Source organism: Schistocerca gregaria, chromosome 4, assembly GCF_023897955.1.
Source record: "Schistocerca gregaria isolate iqSchGreg1 chromosome 4, iqSchGreg1.2, whole genome shotgun sequence".
Taxonomy (NCBI): Eukaryota; Metazoa; Arthropoda; class Insecta; order Orthoptera; family Acrididae; genus Schistocerca; species Schistocerca gregaria.
The window spans coordinates 656,849,113-656,874,148 of record NC_064923.1 but is presented as its reverse complement, the minus strand read 5'-3'; the positions used below and the strand labels follow the sequence as shown (position 1 = coordinate 656,874,148).

At 37.7% G+C, this 25,036-nt stretch overlaps 1 protein-coding gene across 3 annotated transcripts; it reads right to left on the bottom strand.

Annotated features, from left to right (window-relative positions):
• LOC126365847 (sorting nexin-16) lies at positions 1-25,036 on the bottom strand. 3 transcript variants are annotated; one of them, XM_050008491.1, is made up of 8 exons: positions 24,731-24,832; positions 24,560-24,631; positions 24,176-24,452; positions 17,776-17,899; positions 15,833-15,922; positions 15,527-15,745; positions 5,405-5,541; positions 1-2,529 (listed from the first exon to the last, which is right to left on the bottom strand). In XM_050008491.1, the coding sequence occupies exons 3-8, from the start codon at positions 24,361-24,363 to the stop codon at positions 2,364-2,366; spliced, it is 924 nt and encodes a 307-aa protein (XP_049864448.1). In that variant the 5' UTR covers positions 24,364-24,452; positions 24,560-24,631; positions 24,731-24,832; the 3' UTR covers positions 1-2,363. The 3 variants fall into 3 exon arrangements, with proteins under 3 accessions (XP_049864448.1, XP_049864447.1, XP_049864446.1); XM_050008490.1 differs by having other exon boundaries at positions 24,176-24,483; positions 24,731-24,811; XM_050008489.1 differs by having other exon boundaries at positions 24,176-24,483; positions 24,560-25,036.

Here is a 25,036-nt window from a genome sequence, read left to right as displayed (position 1 = left end):
TCATGAAATACAGTGTTTATTTCAAAAATAAAAACAACCTATGTAGGACAATGATTTCCCTGAATAAATACATTTCTGTGTACATGAGTGAAATTGACACCATGCAGTGCTATAAACTATGCACACTTAAAGGTACATTTCTGCTGATAACTCACATTCTTATCCAAATGGTGTGTTCAATCATGGAAGTCTACTTTTAGAGCATGAAATTTATTACACGTGTAAAACAAAAAACATAATACAGCAACAGCACCATTACTACAACTGAATCACATCCATACATTAACTTTGCATATAATTTCTTATATTATTTGTACATAAAATTTTGAGCTTCCTATTACAGTAATCACAACAGCCAACTTGAGAGAAAGTCATCAACAAATAAAACATATCATGTGATGCTGCTAATCATTAGTTCACAAAAGTCATTGCATACACTGCTTTAGATTCAATTATCTGAACAACTTGATGTTCAGACAAAAGAATGTTTCAGTTTGGAAGATACACTGGAAATGGAAGACTAGGTGATGTAACAGATCAGACCATAACAAAAATTACACAGCTAAAGGTTTTTTATGATGATAAACAAAAGATGAATTTGACAAATTATATTGAACAAATGTGATGTCAAGATTTTAAAAAATTAATTATACAAGTAGGTCACCATTTTCAAACCTAGACCAACATTTATTTTTGTTGCTGAATATGTTGCAGTCAGACATCTTTATCAGCCTCTCTCTCTCTCTCTCTCTCTCTCTCTCTCTCTCTCTCTCTCTCACACACACACACACACACACACACACACACACACACACACACACACACACACAGCAACCTACAAATCAAATGCTTTCTTCAAGCAAAATGATTGAAGTATCAACTTCAAATTATCATAAAGCAACATTTCAATATCAGCTCCAACATTCTGATATCTGAAATTTTATTTCTGCCCTTTTGATTTCATACTGAAAAATTACTTTTTCAAATATAAAATTAATTCATGCATGATACATAGAATAATCAATGCATTATGTTGATTTTACACTGAAAGTATAACCTACATTGGCATAAGAACATTATAAAATTGTATTTCCTGCTTAGACTTTGCATTAACATCAATACAGCTGATAACTTTCAGAACATTAATAGCCTTTTGCATCACAGAAAAATGCAGCTTTCCTGTACCACATAACAGATGATCATAGGACCGTTAGTATTATAATTATCTTCAGAACAAACAGTACTCAGTAGCTATTACTTTCAAACAACAACAAACAAAAGTTATCAGGTGTAGATACAAATATATATGGCCCCAAACAAAGTTCTATATTGTTTATAGCATCATTTTCACTGTAACATTAACCGTAGAGTTCGAAGTCTTAACTACTATTTTCAAAAGAACACGAGTATATAAAATAAATCATTTTGTTTTATAAACTTTGATTCCATAGAAAGTATGAGCTCTAACAGTATTATACACTATTTTTGGCCACAAAAATCCTTCACTTTTTTGTGCTTTTGCTGTGCCACTCAGCATTTGACACCATGGCAGTGATAAGAAGACACGCTTTAAACAAAACTTTTGTGATGTTTATTGGTGGTGTGTGTAACTAAATTCTAAACAAAAACGTGATTTTGTGACTCCCCTTATTGTAATCTACAGACCTGGCAGACTATATCCTCAAAGTGTGTGTGTGAATTTTTTATTATTATGAAAAGAAAGTTGTCGCCTACAGTGACACACACTGGAAAACACTGACTATACAAAATCAAAGTGCAATTTAATAAAACAGGAACAGATATTAACATGGAAGAAAACTAGCAGATGTATGTATAAAACATAACATTAGATTTTTTCTCATAACAAGTCATAATTACATTTTACATTTAAGAACTCATAATGAGCTCACTGCGTGGAGCACATACATTGGAGAATTCATGAAATGAAAAAAGTCTGTGGTTCAACACAAGTACCATGAGCACCATAATGTAATTTTGAGAATAATCACCATGGTAATACTTCTCAAGAGAGCTATTGACTAAGCCCCCCCCCCCCCCTCCGCCCTACACACACACACACACACACACACACGCACACACGCACGCACGCACGCACACAAACCAGCATAACAAGACACAGCCTAAACATGTAAGTTAGCAAAAAATTGCTGTCTGAGAATAATATTTAAGTATTGTCAACACAATAAATCATCAAGTGACTTGAGTTCACAATCTTGCTTAATTTAAGCAGATCACCAATTGAAGAAGCAAGTGTACTCACAGAAGTACAAGTGTCTCAAGTACTCTTCAAATCAAATGTGTGATTTATACTGCACACTATGAAGTTTTAAAAATAACATATTCTATCGATGGCTTCCAGCTGATGACCTTTCACCTGCTGATGTCTGCATTTCAGCACGTGGTCCAACTGGTGTTTTATCAGCTGCCTTGACAGGTGTTGATGTCAAATTAGGGCCATCAAGGACTGGTAGCACTCGAGAACAAGTTGTGCATTTTTCAACAGCTGTCCTAAAAACAATTACATACAAACGTTACTTTAACAACTATTTCAACAAATCAAGTTTTTATGGCTCAGAAAACAAAACCACAAAAAAACTAACTGAATTGGAAAGTGACAGTATGGTTGGCCAGTGCTTCACTTCAATACCAAAATTTCTCTTAGTATTGCTGAAAGACAGATAAAAGTGAAAAAACACTGTCGCAGTTTTTTGAACTGTTAGTTTCTCCCTCAGGGATGTAAGACAGGTAAAAATATTGGCAAAGGTTAGAAAGGAAGACAAGGAGGCGTATCCATGTTAAGAGGGACCTAGCTGATGTCCTAAAATGAAGCATAGAGGTTAGGCTTACAGAAAGTCGTAAACAACAGCGGGGAAGGTCTGAATTCCACATGGCAATCCACAACCCATATCTTTGAACATGATATCAATGTAGGTAAATACGTTTCAAACACGTAGTATAATCACAACCATTCCAAATCTCCATAAAGTTTATCTACAATGTTTAGTTCTTTGAGGGACTGCACTCTTTGGATCCCAAATTTTGAAGGTCTTCGCAACCAAAACCTGCTTGTATCGAAAAATGTACTTAAAAGTAAACACACACAGAATTGTTTAGTTTACAACTCCTAAGCACCCTATTCTCCCTTTTTACTTCTCCAGCTACTTGTTAGATAATTAATAATTCATTATCACACTTCTGATGAGGTCATGAGAGGTAGAATTCCAGCCGAGATAAGACACTGATCCAAATGAGCCATGACCTTTCCAAAAGAAACAAATGTCATGGCATTCGCTTAAACCTGCATTTAAAGACTGAAAAGTTGTACAGGTCACACTTTTACAAAAGAAAATAAATGCAAGAAAAATCTGAAATATAGGACCAGTTTACTGACATCAATTAGTAGTACAATTTTGGAGCATATTCTGTGTTTCAACATATGGAAATAATACCTAAAAGAAAAATGACACACAGACAGTACAGATTAAGAAAATATTATTCTCCTGAAAAAAGTTATCCCATTATTCCCACAAAGGAATGAGCACTATTTCAGGCTGGTTCGATATATCTAAATTACCAGGAGGCTTTTTTGCCTCACAAGCTGCTTGAAACTGTATGCCTATGGTGTGACTGGATTCATCATTTCTTGTCAGAAGCGTCATGGTACGTAGTAGCTGACATAATGTGAAACTGAAGTTAAATCTGGGGTTCCCCAAATAAGTATTATTGGCCCTTGGCCCTCCACTGTTCTTAATTTACATAAATGATTTGGAAGCCTATCTGAATGCCCCTCTTAGAGTGCTTGCAGACGATGTCATTGTCTACCATCAAGTCATAAGATCAAAATGAATTACAAAATGATTTACAAAAGGTACCTACATAGTACAAAAGGTGGCAACTAACCCTCAGCAATAGAGAGTTTCTCTACATCAGCACTGAAAAATTCCAGTTAAATTTTGGTTACATGACAAATTACACAAAATTAAACGTTGTAGACTCAAATGAATACTTACACATTACAACTATACACAGCTTACAGCTGATGATCTTTCACCTGCCGGAATCTGCATTTCAGCTTATAATAGGGAATAATCACAGATGTGACAAGTGAGTTGGAGCTGAGAAGTATTACAACAAAGTCAGGTTTTGTTGCAGTGACATCTTTTCATAGAATTGCAATCATCAACTTTCTCCCTCGAATGACAAAATCCTAGATACACAGGGGTAAACAACCATCATGATAAAATTAGAGAAATCCAAGGTCGCAGGGAAAGATTTTGGTTTTCATTTTTCCCATGTGCTTCTTCAAGAGTGAAGGGGCAGAGAGAAAGTCTGAAAGTGGTTCTATGACTCTACCAAACAGTTAAGTGTGAACTGCGGAGTTGTAATGAAGATGTGGATCCTGTAGCAGCATGTAATCTGCTCCTGAGTAATATCTCCTGAACACCCCCCCCCCCCCCCACTCCACCAACTAATGCTTATATTCTATTACCATGCTTATATTCTATTTTGTGAATGGTGCCTCTTCCATATGGTGACAGTGATAAATCATGTATGAAACACTTGTGCATCCTGTTACTATGCTTAAAGAAGTTCTTTTCAACATTTCCTTATTACTGTCCTGTCCTCACCTATTGTCAGTGTTAACTTAATGTCACTTTTTAAAGACTGAAACAGTGTGACATTTTTTTACTGAATGATGGGCACCATCCAGATAAAAGCCTTCCACTGAGCATTAAAAGCTAATTCAGTGGGTACCCCAAACCTTGGCTACTAACAATTGTTCCTCCTGTTAATCCATTCATCTGCCCATGGCACACACATTGCAGTTCAGAGGCAGTAAAAAAGCCAACACAATTTTTGTTATGCTTTATGTGGTCCGGTGTGTACAGAGTTACTGTTAGAGGACCAACAAGACCTTAGATGAGTACACTACAGTGCCCTCCTCACCCAACATATCTGGTAATTCGAATACAATTCAGAATTCAGCATTTAACTGATTCATAAATTCTATATATAATTTACAGGCTTCCTGTTTTTGATAACTCAGTCTCTTACAGACAATTTACTTTACAATGTACACTTTCATTTGCAGAAATGTCACAGTTATTAAAATATTCTAGACCATAATACCATAGTGCGATGGAAGCAGAAAGAAAAATTCATTCAATCATGGTATTATAACACAGAATACTTTAGTAAGTGTGAGACAGTTCATTGTTTCAACTCACTACTGGGCTGTGAATTTTTATTTTATTACATTTCAAAAACATATAGTCAATCATAAATATGAAAAAAATGTAAAATAAGGAATGTAAGAAAAACAGAATGAAAACATAATAAGAATGAACTACTTCTGCAAGTTACCGACTGACTGGATTACTACCTTACTAGCTGGATCATTCTGTTATTCTTCTTCATTTCTATGTCCAAAGTGAACTTCATTCGTGTAAGTTCAGTTTCTTTCTCTCTTAACTGGCTCCGTAAATGATATATTGTTTCCTCCAAAGCTTCAAATATTGCCTAGAAAGATAAAAAATCTTTTTCACCACAACCCTGAAAATTTTCTATATAAAAAAAAGGGAAAATGAAGTACTTTGTTCCAAAACAAATACACAGCATAAAAGTTCATTGAGCTTAACACAATACCAAATAACATCCAACAATGCTCACAGTATAAATTGACTGGACACACAAAATTTAATACTTAGTAGACATCACACCACATTCCTTCTGCAAAAGAGCAAATCATGGCAAATAAGTACACTAACAAAATGAATTAAGATAGAAAAGATAATAATTGGGTGGAAGCAAGGAGGAAAAAAGGTACTGTAGCCAAGATAGTGTAGCTTATGTATTTGTCTTTCGCAATCAAATTTTTATGAACAGCAACCTACTAACTGGGAAACACATGCCATTTCACCATTCACTGTTGTGGTCTTCAGTCTAAAGACTGCTTTGATGCAGCTCTGCCTGCTAGCCTACCTTGTGCAAGTCTCTTCATCTTTGCAGGACTACTGTACTACATCCTTTTGAGCCTAATAATAACTGTATACAAGTGTTGCTCTCCCTCTGCAATTTTTACCCCCCCCCCCCCCTCCTCCAATGCCAAACTGACAATTCCTTGATGTCTCAGTGTGTGTCCTATTTCCTATCAACCAATCTCTTCTCTTAGTCAAGTTGTGGCAGAAATTTCTTTTCTTTTCAATTTGATTCAGAACCTCCTCATTAGCTATAAAACCCACCCATTCATTCTTCAGCATTCTTCTATAGCACCACATTTCAAAAGCATCTACTCTTTTCATGTCTGAACTGCTTATTGTCCACATTTCATTTGCATGTAAGGCTACACTCCACACAGATGCCTTCAGAAAAGTCTTCATAAGATTGAAACTTGTATGAGACATTCAAAATACCTCTCTTTCATAAATGCTTTCCTTGTTATTGTCAGTCTGCATTTCATATCCTCTCAACACTGGCCATCAGTTATTTTATTGTCCAAATAGGAAAACTAATCTAACTACTTTTCATTTCTCATTTGCTACTCTCAACTCCCTCAGCATCACATCATTTAATTCGAATACACACCATTACCCTAGTATTACTTTTTTTGGCATTCATCTTCTAATCACATTTCAAGACACTATCCACTATATTCCTTCAAACCCTCTGACATCTCTGGCAGAATTACATCTACCAGCAAAGCCTTGAAGTTTTTATTTCTTCTCCCTGAACTTATTCCTTCCTAAATTTCTACTTGGTATTCTTCATCACTTGCTCAAAGTACAAATTAAACAACACCTGGAATAAGCTACAACCCTTCTTAAGTGCATCTTTCCTCGTGATAACTGCACTTTGCTTTCTGTGCAAGTTGTAAATAACTTTCCACTCCCTATATTTCATCCCTGTTACCTTCTGCATCTTGAAGAGTGTAGTCCAGTCAACACTATGAAACTCTATGTAGGCTATAAATTTAGATTTTCTTTTCTTTAATTTATTTTCCACAATAAGTCATAGCATTACTATTGTATCAAGTGTTCCTAACTTTCTCCTGAACACAGATCTCTGAGATTGGCATCTAGTGGCTCACTCATATTCTTATTTTCTTATTCATTATTAGGGCTGTCTTCACTATTTCATCTCGCATAGCTACCCATTCTTCTACTGAAATACAGCAAAAGAAGAATGTGTAGCTTTGAGAGATGAAGTAGTGAAGGCAGCAGAGGATCAAGTAAGTAAAAAGACGAGGCCTAGTAGAAATCCTTGGGTAATAGAAGAGATACTGAATTTAATTGATGAAAGGAGAAAATATAAAAATGCAGTAAATGAACCAGGCAAAATGGAATACAAACGTCTCAAAAATGGGATCGACAGGATGTGCAAAATGGCTAAGCAGGGATAGCTAGAGGACAAATGTATGGATGTAGAGGCATATATCACTAGGGTTAAGACAGATACTGCCTACAGAAAAATTAAAGAGGCCTTTGGAGGAAAGAGAACTACCTGTATGAATATCAAGAGCTCATGTGAAAAACCAGTTCTAAGCGAAGAAGGGGAAGCAAAAAGATGGAAGGAGTATATAGAGGGTCTATACAAGGGCGATGTATTTGAGGGCAATATTACAGAAATGGATGAAGACGTAGGTGAAGATGAAATGGGAGACATCATACTGTGTGAAGAATTTGACAGAGCCCTGACAGACCTAAGTGGAAACAAGGCACCTGGAGCAGACAACATTCCATTAGCACTACTAATAGCCTTGGGAGCAAGATAAATGAGACAGGAGAAATACCCTCAGGCGTCAAGAGAAATATAATTCCAATCCCAAATAAAACAGGTGTTGACAGGTGTGAAAATTACCGAACTATAAGCTAAATAAGTTACGGCTGCCAAACAGTGACACAAATTCTTTACAGACAAATAGTAAAACTGGTATAAGCCGACCTTGGGTAAGATCAGTTCAAATTCAGTAGAAATGTTGGAACACATGAGGCAATACTGACCCTACGACTTATCTTAAAAGCTAGATTAAGGAAAGGTAAACCTATGTTTCTGGCATTTGTAGAGTAAGAAAGTTTTTGACAATGCTGACTGGAATACTCTCTTTCAAATTCTGAAGGTGGCAGGGGTCAAAATACAGGGAGCGAAAGACTTTTTACAATTTGTACAGAAACCATAAGGCAGTTATAAGAGTCGATGGGCATGGAAGGGAAGCAGTGGTTGGGAAGAGAGTGAGACAGGGTAGTAGCCTATCCCTGATGTTATTCAAACAGTATATTGAGCAACCAGTAAAGGAAATGAAAGAAAAATTCGGAGTGGGAATTAAAATCCATTGAGAACAAATAAAAACTCTGTGGTTTGCTGATGACATCGTAATTCTGTCAGAGACAGAAAAGCACCTGAAAGAGCAGTTGAACGGAATGGATAGTGTCTTGAAAGGAGGATATAAGATGGACATCAACAAAAGCAAAATGAGGATAATGGAATGTAGTCACATTAAATCAGGTGATGCTGAGGGAACTAGATTAGGAAATGAGACACTGAAAGTAGTAGATGAGTTTTGCTATTTGGGGGGCAAAATAACTTATGTTGGTCGAAGTAGAGAAGATATAAAATGTAGACTGGCAATGGCAAGGAATGCATTCCTAAAGAAGAGAAATTTTTTTAACATCGAGTATAGATTTAAGTGTCAGGAAGTCTTTTTCAAAAGTAGCCATGTATGGATTTGAAACATGGATGATAAATAGTTTAGACAAGGGAGAAATAGAAGCTTTTGAAGTATGGTGCTACAGAAGAATGCTGAAGATTAGATAGGTAGATTGCGTATCTAATGAGAAGGTACTGAATAGAACTGGGGAGACGAGGAATTTGTGGCACAACTTGACCAGATCGGTTGGTAGGACATGTTCTGAGGCATCAAGTGATCATCAATTTAGTATTGGAGGGCAGTGTGGAAGGTAAAAATCGTAGAGGGAGACCAACCAACAGATGAATAAACTAAACAGATTCAGAAGGATGTAGCTTGCAATAGTTACTCGGAGATGAAGCAGCTTGCACAGGATAGCGTAGCATGGAGAGCTGCATCACACCAGCCTCTGGACTGAAGAGCACAACAATAACAACATTAGGGCTAGTCCTGTATCACTGCTATCTTTTGAGTTGATAACATTGTACTGACCCAAAAAGAGCCCTGCTCCTTGCTGCCACCACACTTCAATATTTCCCAGTGCATTCATATTGAACTTATCCACTCCCCTTTTTAAATTGCCTAACCTACCTGCCCACAAAGGAATCTGTTACAGAGCGGAAATGTATTATGGGCAAGTGTGACGTTTTCTCAACATCCTCTACAGCCAGCACCAAGCCTAAGTGAGCCAGGCCAACATTCTATGTCACAATCAAAGTGACAAACATGTGGAACACTGACACTGTGGAAAGTAGAACAAACCAGGAAGACATTGCCTCACCTTGTTCAGGCGAGAAGCTTGAATCATTATCTCAGCAAGGAGAAGACATCACATTATTCTAACAGAGTAGCTTGATTTCTTCAGAGAGAATAAAATCTTCACAAGAACACTTATCAGCCAGCTGCTGGGGTGAAAAGGCAACATGCTAAAGCCCTGGAACACATTCTTCTGAAGTAGAGGGGTGATGAGGACCAATGACTAGTCCAGAAAAGGAGGACACATTTGTTCATCAGCAACCAGACATAATGCCAGTGTCTCAGACAAGCAGTAATAAATTCTCATGCTTTCAAGCCAAGGTCTTCATTTTTACATGGCAGTAGTTAAGTTACGAGTCTCAAACTGTGATTGCTGCTACTGCTCATCAAGATGACTTCAACCTTCGAAACTGCTATCTGTCTGGTCTGCTGCACTTAGTTACCATTGGCTGCCGATATCACAAACATTGATGAGAAGACCTGAAGACTTCCACCCCCGACTCATTGAGCCGAACTCATGGTGTTTAGCACACTGTGCATCTGATAGTATTTGGGAGGCAAGCTAAATGATGCTGCCCCAGACTAGTACCTGTAAGCAATCATCAACACCCCAGCCTTCATTGTTCGAAAGGATATGCTGTTGCTCATCTTGACACCGTGCAGTGAGAGATAAGCCTAGCACAACCCTTCAATGCTCACCAGAGTATTTGGTAAAAATGCAGTCGTTGTCCTGAGCAGCAAAGTCTGTTGTTTGGACCACTCCGCTTACCAGGACAACCTGCCACACGCCCAGTATCATGGTTATGCGAATTGGATGTTGCAGGGCAATGTCTGCCAGAGATAGCATGTCCCAATGTCGCGCACACTGCCGCCAGCCTCAACACCAATACAGTCTTCTCTGTGTCACAGTTGTAAACTTTTATGTAATATGTTCTTGTTATGCAAATATTGAATCATTAGCACCCATCTTGACAATCGGGCTGCTACACCGCACTCCACACTCCATCGCCTTGATGCAGTAGGGATTTCAAGCCAGGCCACTACAAAATTGACATCACAAATGTTAACATCAGCTGATGCCTCCATAGCATGACCAATTTTTGCAGCATCATTGTCGTCACTGTCTGGATATCAATCTTGACAATTCATTGCGGTGAGAGGGAATTATTCTGCTGGCCTTTCTGATTGTGTTCTCGCTTGTGGCCATGACGACACACAGGGACTTTTGTTTCTGAGACTGCAGGAACCTGCAAACTTATGACTTTTTAGAGGAAATAGCAGGGAATAGTATGCACAGCTGCCATCCTTAAGAAGAGGCTGTCAGTAACCATATTCTAGAAAACTTTAAAAATCAGAAGGCTGTTTTAGGCCTTTAAACAATATATTTCAGACTTTTCCAACACCAAATAAAGATGATATATTTCATTGATCATGCATTTAATTTTATTTTCGCACTAAAATTAATCCAAATTATCATTTTAGTTACAAAAACTACTGCAGCCTCAATGCTACTCACATGCCCAATGAATTTGGCGGGGGAATCTGCAGTTGATGATACCCCTGCCACATCCACCTTTACTACTGACTGCTGCCTGCTACATACATTCATTTCTGCCTTCTAGAAAGTGTGTTAATTTTTTGTTCTTGTTGTCGTTACAATCCTTTCATATGGTGGCAGCTCACGTAGCTTTCTGACAACTGTTTTTCCCCGAAATCAGATAATGAATCCTGATGGGGAACAATATTCCTTTGATCTGTACAGATACAGCCGTGGAACACTGGTTTTGTGTATATTCAATATGTTGACAACATAGGTAGCCCAGTACTAGCTGCTAACAATGTCACATAACACAATTTGAATTCAGTGTAAGTGTGTCTTTAGTCAGCCATGGTGACAAAATCATTCTTAGACAGGTTTACTGCCTGCTCAGGAAGGAAACCATTCCAATCTACAAAACATTGTAGCAGCATATGATTACATTTTGCTAAGCAGTACTTTTTTTTTAACATCAAACTGTAAAATGTCTATTTTCATAATTTTTTTGCAACATCCCGTAACTTCATAATTAAGGTGAAAATCCATAACAATTATCGACAGTCCATAATGGTTGGCAGTCATGAGTATAGGAATTAATTTGTTGTATCATCAGTTGTAGGAACGGCAGTGGTGTTATCCACAAAATGGTGGAAAACATGCTGTTATTATGGGTGAAACTGTCACTGCGTTAACAGACCATATAAAAATGTATGAGCAGGAAAATAAAAACCTGCATAAATAAGTTCCAACTTACAAGCTATGGCAAAGCAGTTGCAATCAGGAGTTGGAAGAATCATGCTGTGTCCACCCTCCCCACCTCTCAGTCAGTCAGCAGCAAATTTAATATCTTTTTCTGGAAAAACAATGGAGCATGTCAGTGTGTTCACTAGATATTATTATCTACCACTGAATTGTGCAATTGGATGACTTAAACATGTTTGCATAGGTTTAGTAGGTGAAGCTACAGCATATATAATGTATCATGACGTTCTTAACAAGGCAGGAACATTCCAGAAGCTGGCTGAGGGTTCATACAAGTGCTACCAGAAGCAAAACAGTGTGAGACTTTTTTTTTTTTGAGAGAAACTGAGTAATTTAGTGCAGAAGACAAATGAGTCTGTGTAATCTTCTTCAGGGAGAATCCATAAGAGTCGTGCACAAACACACGAGCTGACACAAAGAGCAGAAGCTGGTGCAGTTAATTTGAATCAAAGTGAAAAATGGGCTCTCTATGTTGTCTTATCTCCGCTGGTGCGTCAAACAGAGTTAGAGTCAGGATGGAGAAGCCATCTGACCTGGCTGAATCTACTAGGACCACAAGACTTTGGAGGAAATGGATATTGATACAGAAGACCTAATGACCTTTGGTCTTCACTTCTGCAGTCAAGTGTTACACAGGTGGACTTAAGGGTCATCCACAGAAGCAATGTGGGTCAACACAAATGCTTTTCAGCAATGGACCTAAGAAGTAGTATCACCAGCTAGTAGTAGTTCTGAGCAGACCAAAATCTGCTTTCACAGCTCCATCACATCATTACCAGTACCAAAGAACGCCATTTGGACTTGAAAATGTACTGCCTATGTTCCAGAGACCATTGGATGGTGCACTTTGCAGAATGGAACCTACAATATGTGTGGTGTACTTACACATAACTGCATTTTTGAGAGACATGGAAGAATACATCAAGCGTTTGGAAGACATATTGAACAGATTACAAGCAGCACATCTGATGCTTACTGCAGATAAATGCCATTTTGCACAAACAAATCTTAAATACTTTGGTAATGTGATTAAAGACTGATTCCCAACTAATTTTGGTAGTTCATGATATTTCGCGACACAGCAAACAACCACATGACTTCCGTTATTTCTAGCCCTATGCAATAATTACAGGAGATTCATGAAATATTTTGCAAAAATTAGTGAACCACTGAACCGACTGCTGCCAAAATGTGTAAAATTTGAATGAGCAACAGATTGTCAACAGCATTCGATATGTTGAATAAAATACTGATGTCAGATAACCTAGCCTAGCCACACCACAAGCGTTACCAATGATAGGACTGCCATGGTTCCACTAACGGTTTGTGCACTCTAATTTTCTTAGGGCATAAAACAATTCATGCACCTGATTCACCAAGCTATCAACTATGTCAAGTGGGTAAATAGCAGCAATAATGAATAGAAAAGTGTAAACAGAATAAGATTGTAAATTTATATTAGAAAATATGGGCTCAAAAGAGACAATTCAAGAATAAGAACAGAACAACAAAACATAGTGAACAAGCTTCTCAAATGTTTAAATAACAGAAAATTGTACAATGTGCATTTACTTACGCAATACGCATTTTGAGAGATTATTTCAGATGCAAACTACGAAAAATTCGGGATGAATGTTTTAAAGAAGAGGCAAATATTAAACAATAGAAATGTGTTATGGACAAATGTAAGTGCCAAGCCAAAGCAAATCATGCCAAATCCCTGTGTCACAATCAGAATGACAACAGACAGAATGTCAACATTCCAGAAAGCAGAACAAACTCTGATTATATTGCCTCACCTCGCACGAGCAAGGGCTCAAATCCTAAATTCGACAACATGACCTCAACGAGGAGAAAACAACACATCATTCTAACAGAACAGCTTGATTTCATAAGATAGAGAGTAAAAGTTTCACAAGAACACCTATAAGCCTACTGATATGGCAGAAAGGCAACAATCTGAAGCCCTGAAATCTACTCTTGTGAAATAGAAGGGTGGTGAATGCCACTGATGAGCCTGGAAAAGTAGGCTATGTTCAGTCATAACATGCCAGAGAGATCATTACTACCTCAGAGAAGCACTAATAAATACTCAGGCTATTGAGCTGTGGTCGCCAACTTTACATTGTAGTACACTAACGAAGAGGCCAAACGTGATGTGCTGCTACTGTTTGACAGCATGACTTCCACCTTCAAGACTGCTATCTTTAGTCTGCCATACTTGCATTTGAGGTGCCCATATCACAACCCCTGATACCTACAGCTTGCTGTGCCAAATGCATGGTGTTGGGCACCTGCCCCCTTGTCTCAGTATTCAGGAAGCATCTTAACCTCTGTTGCCACCAACAAATATCTTTAAGCAGCCATCGACATCCCCAGCCATCCTTACTGAAAGGGCTATGCTGTTGCTTATCTCAACACTTTGCAGAGCTGCTGAGAGATTAACCGAGCACACCACTTCAGTGTCTATGAGTGTGCTCTGATAAAAATGCAGTCTCTGTCCTGGGTAGCTAGGCCTGTTGTATGGGCTACACTGCTCACAAACTCAGCATGCCACCCACCCGACTCCATGATTACATGAGCTGGACGCTGTACAGTGACGTCCAGCAGTTTTAATGTAACAAATTCTTGTTGCACTGACATTGTATCATTAGTACATAGCGTGCCAACTAGCCTGCTTCGCCACACTTTACTTTTCATCCCGACACAATAGGAGTCTCAATCCTGGCCACTACAGATCCATTGTTCCAAGGTCCAACCAGAAGAACACCAGTCTTCTTCTTCCTTGTGACGATATCCTTCAGAGTAGTACCCACCTGGAATTTTACCTCTCGAATATTTTATCCAAGAAGATGCAATCGTCATGAAGCCATAAAGTAAAGCTGTATGCCCTCAGGAAAAATAATGATGACTGTAGTTTCCTCTTGATTCCAGCCCCTCCGCAGCACCAAGACAGTGAGACCATATTGTCTGATGCTATATGGACAGATCAGTCAACCATCCAGACAGTTACTGGTGCAACTACTGAAAGAGGCACTGCTGCTACTCTTCTCAAACTCAGCTTAATCTGGATTGTCCACAGATACTCCTCTATTGTGGTTGCACCTACAGTACAGAGATCTGTATTGTTGAGGTGTACAAGCCTCCCCATCTTGATCATTCAAGGGTGTGCCATGTCACCTGTTCAGTGTAAATTATCAGAATTTGCACTTTACTTTCATCATCCATTTTCCTAGATGTGTGCCACTCAACAGAAGCAAAATTCTCAAAGAAAACAGAAAATTAACTGTTTCAGTGAATCAAATCAGTATATTCTCCAAATAGTATTGTGTATGTAACTCAAGAGTATATTTTTTGCACATTATAAATTGCAGACTGTAATAAGGTATATCAGATTTGTAAAGCATTATTTGCAGATGAATGGGAAGACAACACTTTCCCTAAGCCAAACCATTCGGCTGAATGAAAGATAATTTTTGATCTGGTACTAATAACAAGAAAATCTGACAGGCAAAACTCCAACATAATTAATCACAAATAATTTCTATGGCAATTATTATCAAATTTTTTAAAGAAAATCACACGACCAAATTATACGTATTTCACTCCTTAATTTCAAGATGTTTTTGAAGCTAATGAGCAAAACTTAGAGTGTGTGAGGAGAAACACTAGTCATACAGGGAGATTCACATAGCTATACCTTTATGTAACAATGTCCATACTTACAAACTTAAAATTTGTATGAAAATAGAAAATAAATTTGTTACCCTGGACTCTTCAAGACTTTCTGTATATGATGGTGGTTCATCAAGACAGAAAAAGTCTTTAACAGCTTGAGCACTACATAGTTCCTGATGGTTCAATATGGCATTAACAAAGCCCTGCAGTCCTTTTATTCGATCACTGAGGAAAGCGGGATCAAAGTTGTCCCCAAACCATCGTTTTCGTGGTAGTTGCAGCTTAACATCAGGGAATTCACTCCGCAACTGTAATTCAATGCCACACCAGTTATTTAGCACCAGAAAGCATACAATTTAGTGTAAGAAACATATTTCAAATGAGAAGTTCCTTACCTTTGAGTGCAACCGCACAAAGTCTGTGTATCTACGAAACACATACCAGCAATTACCAGAAGCCTTATTTTCGATTCGGAGTTTATAAACCTGTGTAAAACAAATAACTGTGTTGCTAAATGCAAAATACAAAAATTATCTCAGCAATAAGGTATATAATTTACAAAATATTTCTATAGTGTTGTATTTTCAAATTACATTTCATGTACTGTTATAAAATATGGTACATTAACTTATGTCCTTACATTTTGTGAGCATTTTCATGACATCATAGGCATGGCCTTCACTGTAACGCATTTTGTTATCAGCTATAAAATCTTATTGCCACATGTAAAAGTGTTTCACCGGTACTTACCTCAGTCTTTGTAAACAAGTGGAACTCGTTGCATAATTGGGGGTCTTGTGACATATGCAGCAGAACTTTTCACACAAATGATGATAAAAATTCCTGAGTGCAATAAGCACTGTGCTGATAGGGTCTTTTGTGGTGTTAGAGAATTCCTAAATAAGAATTATCTACTGCTTGTTTTGAATAGCGCAATGGCAGTTTTAGTGATGTCAGTGCCAATGTGACAATCAAGAATACGCCTATGATGTAAAAAATGAAAATGGAGCAATCCTTTTATGCCTTAAAAAAAATTGTTCTTCTAACTCTTTGGCAGTATAAAACCACAGTGTGGGGGTACAAATCTGCTCACAAATTAGGTCACAAATGCTGCCATATATGATGTCAGAGTAATGTAAAATCCTGTGTGGCTCAAGGCAGTTACATTTTTTGAGTAATCAACTGTGTGCATTTATTTTAGATCAATTCCTGCTGGCAGTGGATGGTGAATTGCAATTGTTATTTAAACTGGCAATTTATGTAGGGATGATATGCAACCAGCCAATTTTTGAATCTGATACAAGTTTTTGTTATTAACTAGTTCTCAAGCAACTGCAGGCTCATCATCAGATGGGGATATTATAAAAACGTTATTTTTCTGAACCACGTGCAGCTACACTTTAGGTTATGGTGATTGCATTGCATCTTGGTATTCGTGACAAAGTCATACTGCAAAGTCATACTGATTGTGTACATTGTTGGCACCTTACACACACACACACACACACACACACACACACACACACACACACACACACAGGGAAAGAAGGTTGGGTGCACTTGGTTTTAAAGTAAACACTTTGTTTATTGTACACTGCAGACTGGTTGCATAAAAGCTACATCAACTGTTGAGTTATTGAGAGATGTACACTTACCTTAGCCAGATACAAAGGTCAGAAATTAGTTGAAGGTGAGTTGGGTTGCTGTTGGGGAGAGGAGACCAGAGAACGAGGTCATCAGTATCATCGGATTAAGGAAGGATGGGGAAGGAAGTTGGGCATGCCCTTTCAAAGGAACCATCCCAAGATTTGCCTGGAGTGATTTAGGGAAATCAAGGAAAACCTAAATCAGGACAGCCGGACGTGATATTGAACTGTCGGCCTCCCGAATGCGAGTCATGTGCTAACCACTGCGCCACCTTGCTCGGTGTTAGCTGAAGAGTGTACTCTCTATTGTGCTCTGAAATACCCCCGTTTCACTGTCTGACACAATTTAATCTTAAGCACTGTTGTCTTGTTCCATTACAGCTTCAATGTCACGCCACACAGTTTGTAGGCAAACTCTTTTAGGATACAACAGTGCCGGAATTGAGGTCTGGTGTTAAAAAGAAATGGCATTGCTACCAAATGTGATTTGTTTACTCACAAATATTCCACATTTTTTTTTTTACAAGTGTCGGGAATAGGTTAAACAACTAAATAGGGAAAACAATACTTAAGTCACATTACCTTAATATCAATGTAGAACAAACAAACAAAATAAACACAGATCAACAAAAAACATTTATACAACACAAAAATAATCCAAATAGATAGTATGCCAATATAATTATGCTTACAGTGAATCGTGCACGTTCCTCCATCACCTCATATCCCACTATAGGTATCTGGATGTCTGATACAGCTTTTGAATTCTCTCTGTTGGGTGAGGAGCAATTTGATGCAGAGTTTATCATTCGTAACCTATCAAAAATGAGCAAATGGACAACGATTACCTTGTCTTTCCAAATAGACACGTAGAACTGAGTTGGTATCATCTCATACAACTTAGGTCACATAAAAAACAGTACTTTTGAAATCACAAGAACATCTATCCAACACACAGAATAATTACAATTTGACAACTTTCATTTACTGAAGGTCTTGCTTTCATTAGTTAACAAACACTCTTTGGTCTCTATGAAATTGTTAGAATGCACATAACCTTATTGATGGCACTACTGACATGTGACATTACTATTATTTTAAGACTTGCCACGTGATATTTGTAAACAATGGCATCTCAGAACTGGTGAAGTTTTTGTATATCCAGAAGGTTTTTAAGGACAGTGATGTGCAACATGACTGAAGAGGATCTGCAATGTAAGAAAACACAGACTGCTACTTACCATAAAGAAGACACATTAAGTTGCAGACAGACACAATTAAAAGGCACTTACATGAAGCTTTTGGGCACAGCCTTCACCAGCACAAGAAAAACACACACCATTCAATACACACAAGCAATCACACCTCGTGCACACACAACTGCCAACTTAACAGCTCATATTACAATGCATCTGCTCTTTAGTATTCATTGTTGCAACAACTGTCTCATTGTCATGGTTACCAGTTTAGGCGTGGAAATTTTCAAAGAAGTGATTTTTATGTGTCGCTATTGATACAATATATTTCCAACATGAGTGGGCTTCCAAACAACCTGTTCTAAGTAGTTCTCAGAGAACACCTTTACTAATGTTTCATAGGAACTTCCATAACATCAGCCACATATAAAACTGTAATTTTACCAATTGACTGTTGGATGCCTAAAATTGTCTCCAATGATGACAGTATGATTGGGGAACTTAGATACTAGTGAAATGAAGTTTTGTCTGAAGTTTCGGGTTACACCTGTAGATGAATATGGTGGTCAATAGATGGATCCTGTTTTAAGTTTATGCAAATCCTTGACCAACCCAGACAATCTTGCACACAGTTTAGAAACCTTGACAAATGCAACATATACACCACCCTCATTTATCAGTAGTCTATCCTTTCGATACACACTTAAATATTAAAAATCTTACTACTTTCAATCTCAGGCTTTAATCAGCTTTCTGTACCTGATATTATGTGAGCTCCACTGCTTTAAGGGAGAGAGAAAAAACTTTGTCACTTTGTTCGGAATGCTTTGGTAGTTGTCACTTTGTTTGGAGTGCTTTGGTAGTTAATCTCCAGAATTTTAAAACTATCACCTGTACGCACATTTCTTTGGCTCTCAAACTGACACTCCCAGGTCCCCTAAAGCTATTGTTATTTGGACAGTGTGGAGAGTCGCCTAACCCAGGGGGGAAAAAAAAACTCATATGCAACCACAAATGGTCAGCTACCTTGACAACAGCTTCTGATGTGTAGTGTACACCTGACCCACTTAGGGTAACCTACTGTTCTCAGCATTACAGCTCAAGTCCAGGAAGTCAGAGCTTAGATTGTCACAGAACCTTTAAAGCCTCTGGTGGAATCCTTCCACTCAACTCACAATCTAAAGGTCAGAATCAGTTCTGGGGACACCACCACAAACTGTGAACTTTATTGAAACTCCCTGACCAAGGCTCTTCTTCTCATCCTTCTATACCAGTCATGGAATGAGCCAAGCACGATATCAACCTCTAAGCCAAAATGGCAGGCATCGTTTGGCAAAACATGTGCCACAATCTGCAGTTGGTTGCACCATGTTCCCTCAATGACTTTTGGAATAGTATTTTCAACATGCAGAATGAGGCCCTCAAGCAAACACACTGTGTGCACTGATGTTTCTTCCCATCCCTTGCTGATATTTCCCTAAGGTGTGTTATTATTCACCACACATTTGGAACACCGATTAACAGCCTCCTCCCTATTTGTGTTTGCATCCTCTTGACATAGGGCACAGAAAATATAGAAAAACAGTAACACACACACCATGAACTACCATATATAATACAATAGGACTTTTATTTCAGATGCATGGTCTGATTAATGATGCTAGTGTTAAAAATTAAGAGTAAAAAAAATCTTAATGGACATATGACATGCCTACAATTTTCTGGTAAACAGAAAAACACAAACTTAAGAGGAAACAAGGAAATATTAAAAAGTCATGCATGAAGACAATTAACTAATTGTTAATCATCCAATTAAAATACAAGCGGTACAACAATTATTTATTCATGTACGAGTGGGTCAACCAGAATGTGGGTTCTCATTTTCAACTTCTACTGGTGACATAATGGTGAAACGTCATGGTTACTGGCCAATTTGAAATTGATTGTGTTTGATGAGATTCTTTTGTAGTATGCTGTGGCACTCTAGTGCTGAATGTCAAGGTTTCACATTTGCTTTTGAGTGATGTTAGCATGTGACACTGTTTGTCAAGCACTGTAATTACTTCATTCAGAATGGTATCTTTGGAACTCTGTTAGTGAATTATTATTGTTACTGGCTACAGATTTGCTTTCAGCTTTGAAACTGTTAGTTTAGTGTATTGTAACTGGATAAAGATTTCATTTTTGCTTTGTATTTATTTTGATAAGGAAATTAATTAGTATGCTTTTGCATATACAATAGGTAACAATATGGAACACTACATAAAGCTGAGGAGACAAAATTGCTGGGTGCTTATACAGACTGCAAAAGTAACTGGTCTACCCATGTTCTTCATCGTTTCAATATTAGCTCAGCAATATTTTCATCGTGGGTTACTGCTTCAGTGCCTGAAGTAGATACCATTAAGGCTTCCTATTTTGGCTTCTTATTGTTCATTACTGCTCCATTCTACATTCTTTGGTAACCAATCTCTCACAAAAATAATTTTCACTGCACAAAAAATAGCAGTCACAAAAATAAGTAGTGCCCATCACAGACACAAAAATAAGTAGTGCCCATCACAGACAAAATAGCAGTCACAAAAATGAGTAGTGTCCATCACAGACATTCCTGCAGGTAGCTGTAGATGTAGATCCTTACAAATTCTTCACAGTATATTTTTTTCCTTGCTGATCTTTGTCTGTAACAGCTTCTCTCTCTACAAAGACAACAGCAAATGCTACGACAAAAACATAAAACAGCCTACACAGAAGGTCCTAATGTGGTTCAAAATGGAGTTTATTAGCCCAACATTAAGGTGTTTAATATCCTCCCACCATACATCAAATGCCTTCATACATAATCTTTGAAACTCAAACACACTTTCAAAAAGTACCTTATACAGAAATATTTTTATACAATTGATGAACTTCCAAGAAAAATTAAATGTCACCACTAATTTGATGTTGTTTTTAAAACTAGTTTAGTTTCATTTTGAACATTATTATAAACAAGTGAAAATTTGGTGTTTCACATTCATGTATTTCTTTATTGTAATTTTTAATTAACTTTGTTTCTGGTCTTTATATATAATTCTTCCACAGTTTAACTATTTTCTGTAAATTGAATATATGTCCTTATTCAACGTCTTGTTTCTATTGTACCTGTTGTTGAATTTATGTATGTTATATTTACTACATGTAGTCTGATACGTATGCCGGTACTCTTGCAATTCACTAGCTTACCTGGATCCTCAGAATACAAAATAAATAAATAAATGGGCTTTGTTCTAGATATATGGATCTACTGAAGTTTTCCAAACTAGTGCTGGAAAAGAATTGTGCTTTTGTGGTACAGAGAACATTGCCGAGAAAACGTGAAATTTCGACATCAGCTTTTCGAGTGAGTTGCAGTTTCATGGTACCACAGACTTCATTTGAGCTGTGTCAAGTGAAATTGTCAATATCAATTTTATGGATTTCGTGTTATGTTGGCTTACTGGATTTTTGAATAAGTTTTTGAGTACGTATTTTCTATTAGGAATGTTTTTATTTTGTTTGTTCCCTCCCTAGTTCCCATAGCTGTCCCATTCATTTCATGTTCTTCCTCAAATTATTTTGGTTTCTATAATGGGACTGTTTTCCCACAGCCATACTGCATATGGTCAAAATGACGGTGTTCGCCCATCTCGACAATATCACTGATCAAAGGCGATGGCCAATATCAGATACTTCAGTTACTCCATACAAGCACAAAGCATTACAAAACCAAATGACAACCACAAGTTAAGAATGTTGATCTGTAGTGCTGCATATTGGTCCTACGTTTGTTTACTTAAGTCACACATTCTGCCAGTCGCATGGAGCACTCCAATGTACTGTTTGTCGACAATAAACATGATTCATGCAGTGCCTGAAGGTCATGGCAGGAGACATGCCTTGCTTCCACCCCCGTCCCCCACTCCATGAACTGCTGAGGGAAGAGTTGCAGTGAGGGGAAGGTAGTGCTGACTGCTTGCCACAGTCCTGGTACCGTTACCCTTAACAATGTCCACAGTAATACTTCCATTCTAGGGCAATGTTACATTGGCAGGACTCTGAGATAAATGAATATCTTTCAACTAGAGTCTATTTCCTCTGCTTCTGGCAGCAACAGTAAAATCGTCAAGTTACATTGCAGACAAATAGGATTCTTGTCTCACCATACATTAATGGTTCAGTGTGAGTAACAATCTCTAGGTTAACTAGACAAGTGTTTCAAGCATGTGAACACCATTATAATTCACCCTGCAGTCTAGGTTCTTGAAGTTATTACTAACCACATACTAACCACAGTGAAGCATACTTACAGAGTACCCAGCTTTTCTACTGAGTGCTGCAGTTGGTAATTGCTAGCCCAATGAATCGTGGGAAGTGAAAATGATTAATCATGAACTGGATGTGGGTGGCCAACAAACACTGCTTGTTCATAATTTCCTGTGCTTTATAGATGATGTTAACCAATGTTTTGTTTAAGTGGATCTATTAGGTTCCACCTGAACACCACCTCCAAAATTGTGAGATATTCCAAAAATAATCCTAATAATTGTCACAATCAATATTACAAATTTCACTGTTGCTTGCTTCACTCCCAGGAATGGAAGCCATGCTATTAAGTCTCAACCTAACCACAAGCTTGGAAATTGACACATATTTGGAAAAAAACAGCCAAATATTAATGATAAACAAGATTCTACGATCGAGTAAGTTTCACTGGCTACTGTAATCTATCATCTGACCTGCTACAATAAGCAATAACAAACTGCCAACAGCAGCACAGAACACAAGAGCTGGATATACCACTTTAGGCCCTGTGCTCCACATGATGATAAAACCAAGCACCTGAATGTTTATTTACTCTTCTATTCAAAAGATCCCCAATTTTTAGCCAATCCCCACAATTTAAGAACAGCATTTTATGAAATACACATTATTAAACACATTGGTGAAAAAAATATACCACAGAATTTGAAATGGACTCATTAATATAACCTTATAATGAAATCACAGCTGTGTATATTCTGATAGATCAGTCAGTGTATGATGTACGAATTATGCACTTTACCTGAATGGCACACTGCTTTATTACTCAACACCAACATCCGATTGAAGCTTAATGGTTTGACAGAGAACAAAGATAAGAAGGCATCTGAGTAACAAAGGAATTTGGTAAGGTGAAGCTATTCCCCTTGTGCAAGCATTTTATCTGTCAAAAGTATTAACAAGTTACTACTTGTACCTGAACACACAACTTGAAAAACAAACGTCAGGAGCCATTAGCTAACAAATCAATTGAAGCTGCATATAATTCGCTGAATACAGCACAAGGTAACAGAAACAGCTTATTCTGAAACTGTTATTACTGGTGTGTTGATGGAATGAAACTAAAATACAATCGCAAACACTGTAACAGTAAGCAGTGTTAACAATATTCTATTTGTTTTTTAAGTACATATTAATTCAACAATGCACACATAATAAATCGAACACTTTGTTTCTTCAGAATGTTCTGCACAAATTATGATAGTGATGCAGACAGATTCTGGAAGGCATGTGACCAACTAACTGCAATCTGGTGAGATTTTAGCTAGACTGCTACAATTTCTAGTTTTAAAAAGTCACTCTTGAACCAGATTCCAATAATAAAAACATACTGAGTGCATGTGGATGAAAGTTGTCAAATCAGGTAAAATTAGAGTTTTAACTGTCAGCCCAACGCCAAGATTTCCAAAAACAAAACAAGGTCAATTTCACAAACCCCTTCCTGTCCCCAAATTGGAGTATGGAAGGGGCAGTGAATCAAACGTTTGAAACAACTTAATTAGTATTTATCGTGCATTAGTTACAAAATTTATGTAAATTGTTTTTAAAAACGAACCTGAAAGAATCCACAACATGGTTTTCTGTAATGTCGAGCACTGGTGTTTCCGGCGACTGAGGTGAAGATGAAGGTGTTCGTACATCGTTCTCCACACGCGGACCTTTCGTGTCAGAATTATTGCCCATTCTTATTCTACTAATAGCCGATGTCACCTCACTCACACAGGGACTACTGTCAGCTGCCATAGCGACAAATTTTGTACCATTAGCGTCCGTAACTTTCTTTATCCATAATCATCAGTAAAAAACATGTGTTTCAATTCCATTGTCGCTTGCTGCCAAAAAAGTGACGACAGGGACGAATAACTGGAATACAGCAAAAATCAAAACATGAAAATCTTCAACAATCATAACATGTAGGGCTTACAGACGAGTAACCTACTTGCGTCCAAATTAGCTGCCATGAACTTTCATACTCATATGTCACTTCATGCAAGAATTTCTGCGCCAATATCTAGGACAAATATCCATGCAAGTAAGTACAAGTGGTAGAGCACTCTACGTTACATGAAACTAGTTACGTCACGAATTAAAGCTGCTAACAATGACATACAATCGACAACAACCCCTTGACGTACGCTACAATCGCTAATAAACATCGGTCACGCGTCAAACAAAGTGCGCAGAAGGGCAGTGATTACATTTTTCAGTGCTGACAACTGCGTGCAGGACGCCTACAATCGAGAATAAATTATTCGAATCTCTGCTAAATGACGTAGAGTACATTTATAAATTACATGCACGTAGGGGCGTCAGACTACTCAAAACTAAATATGCCATTTTCTCCCGGCCCGTTGATCACGAGAACGATATAATGGAATAATACATTGGTTCACACGCTACGATATCCCTGCACCAG

Bases quoted from the DNA above. Each gene is read 5' to 3' on its own strand.
- LOC126365847 (XM_050008489.1), bottom strand. From the start codon at position 24,363: ATGGCAGCTGACAGTAGTCCCTGTGTGAGTGAGGTGACATCGGCTATT. The intron at 5,542-15,526 runs GTAACAAATTTA...TTATCTTTCTAG, and splicing joins AAAGTCTTGAAGAGTCCAGG to GCAATATTTGAAGCTTTGGA. The intron at 2,530-5,404 runs GTAGTAATCCAG...AATTGTTTTTAG, and splicing joins AGAATGATCCAGCTAGTAAG to GACAGCTGTTGAAAAATGCA.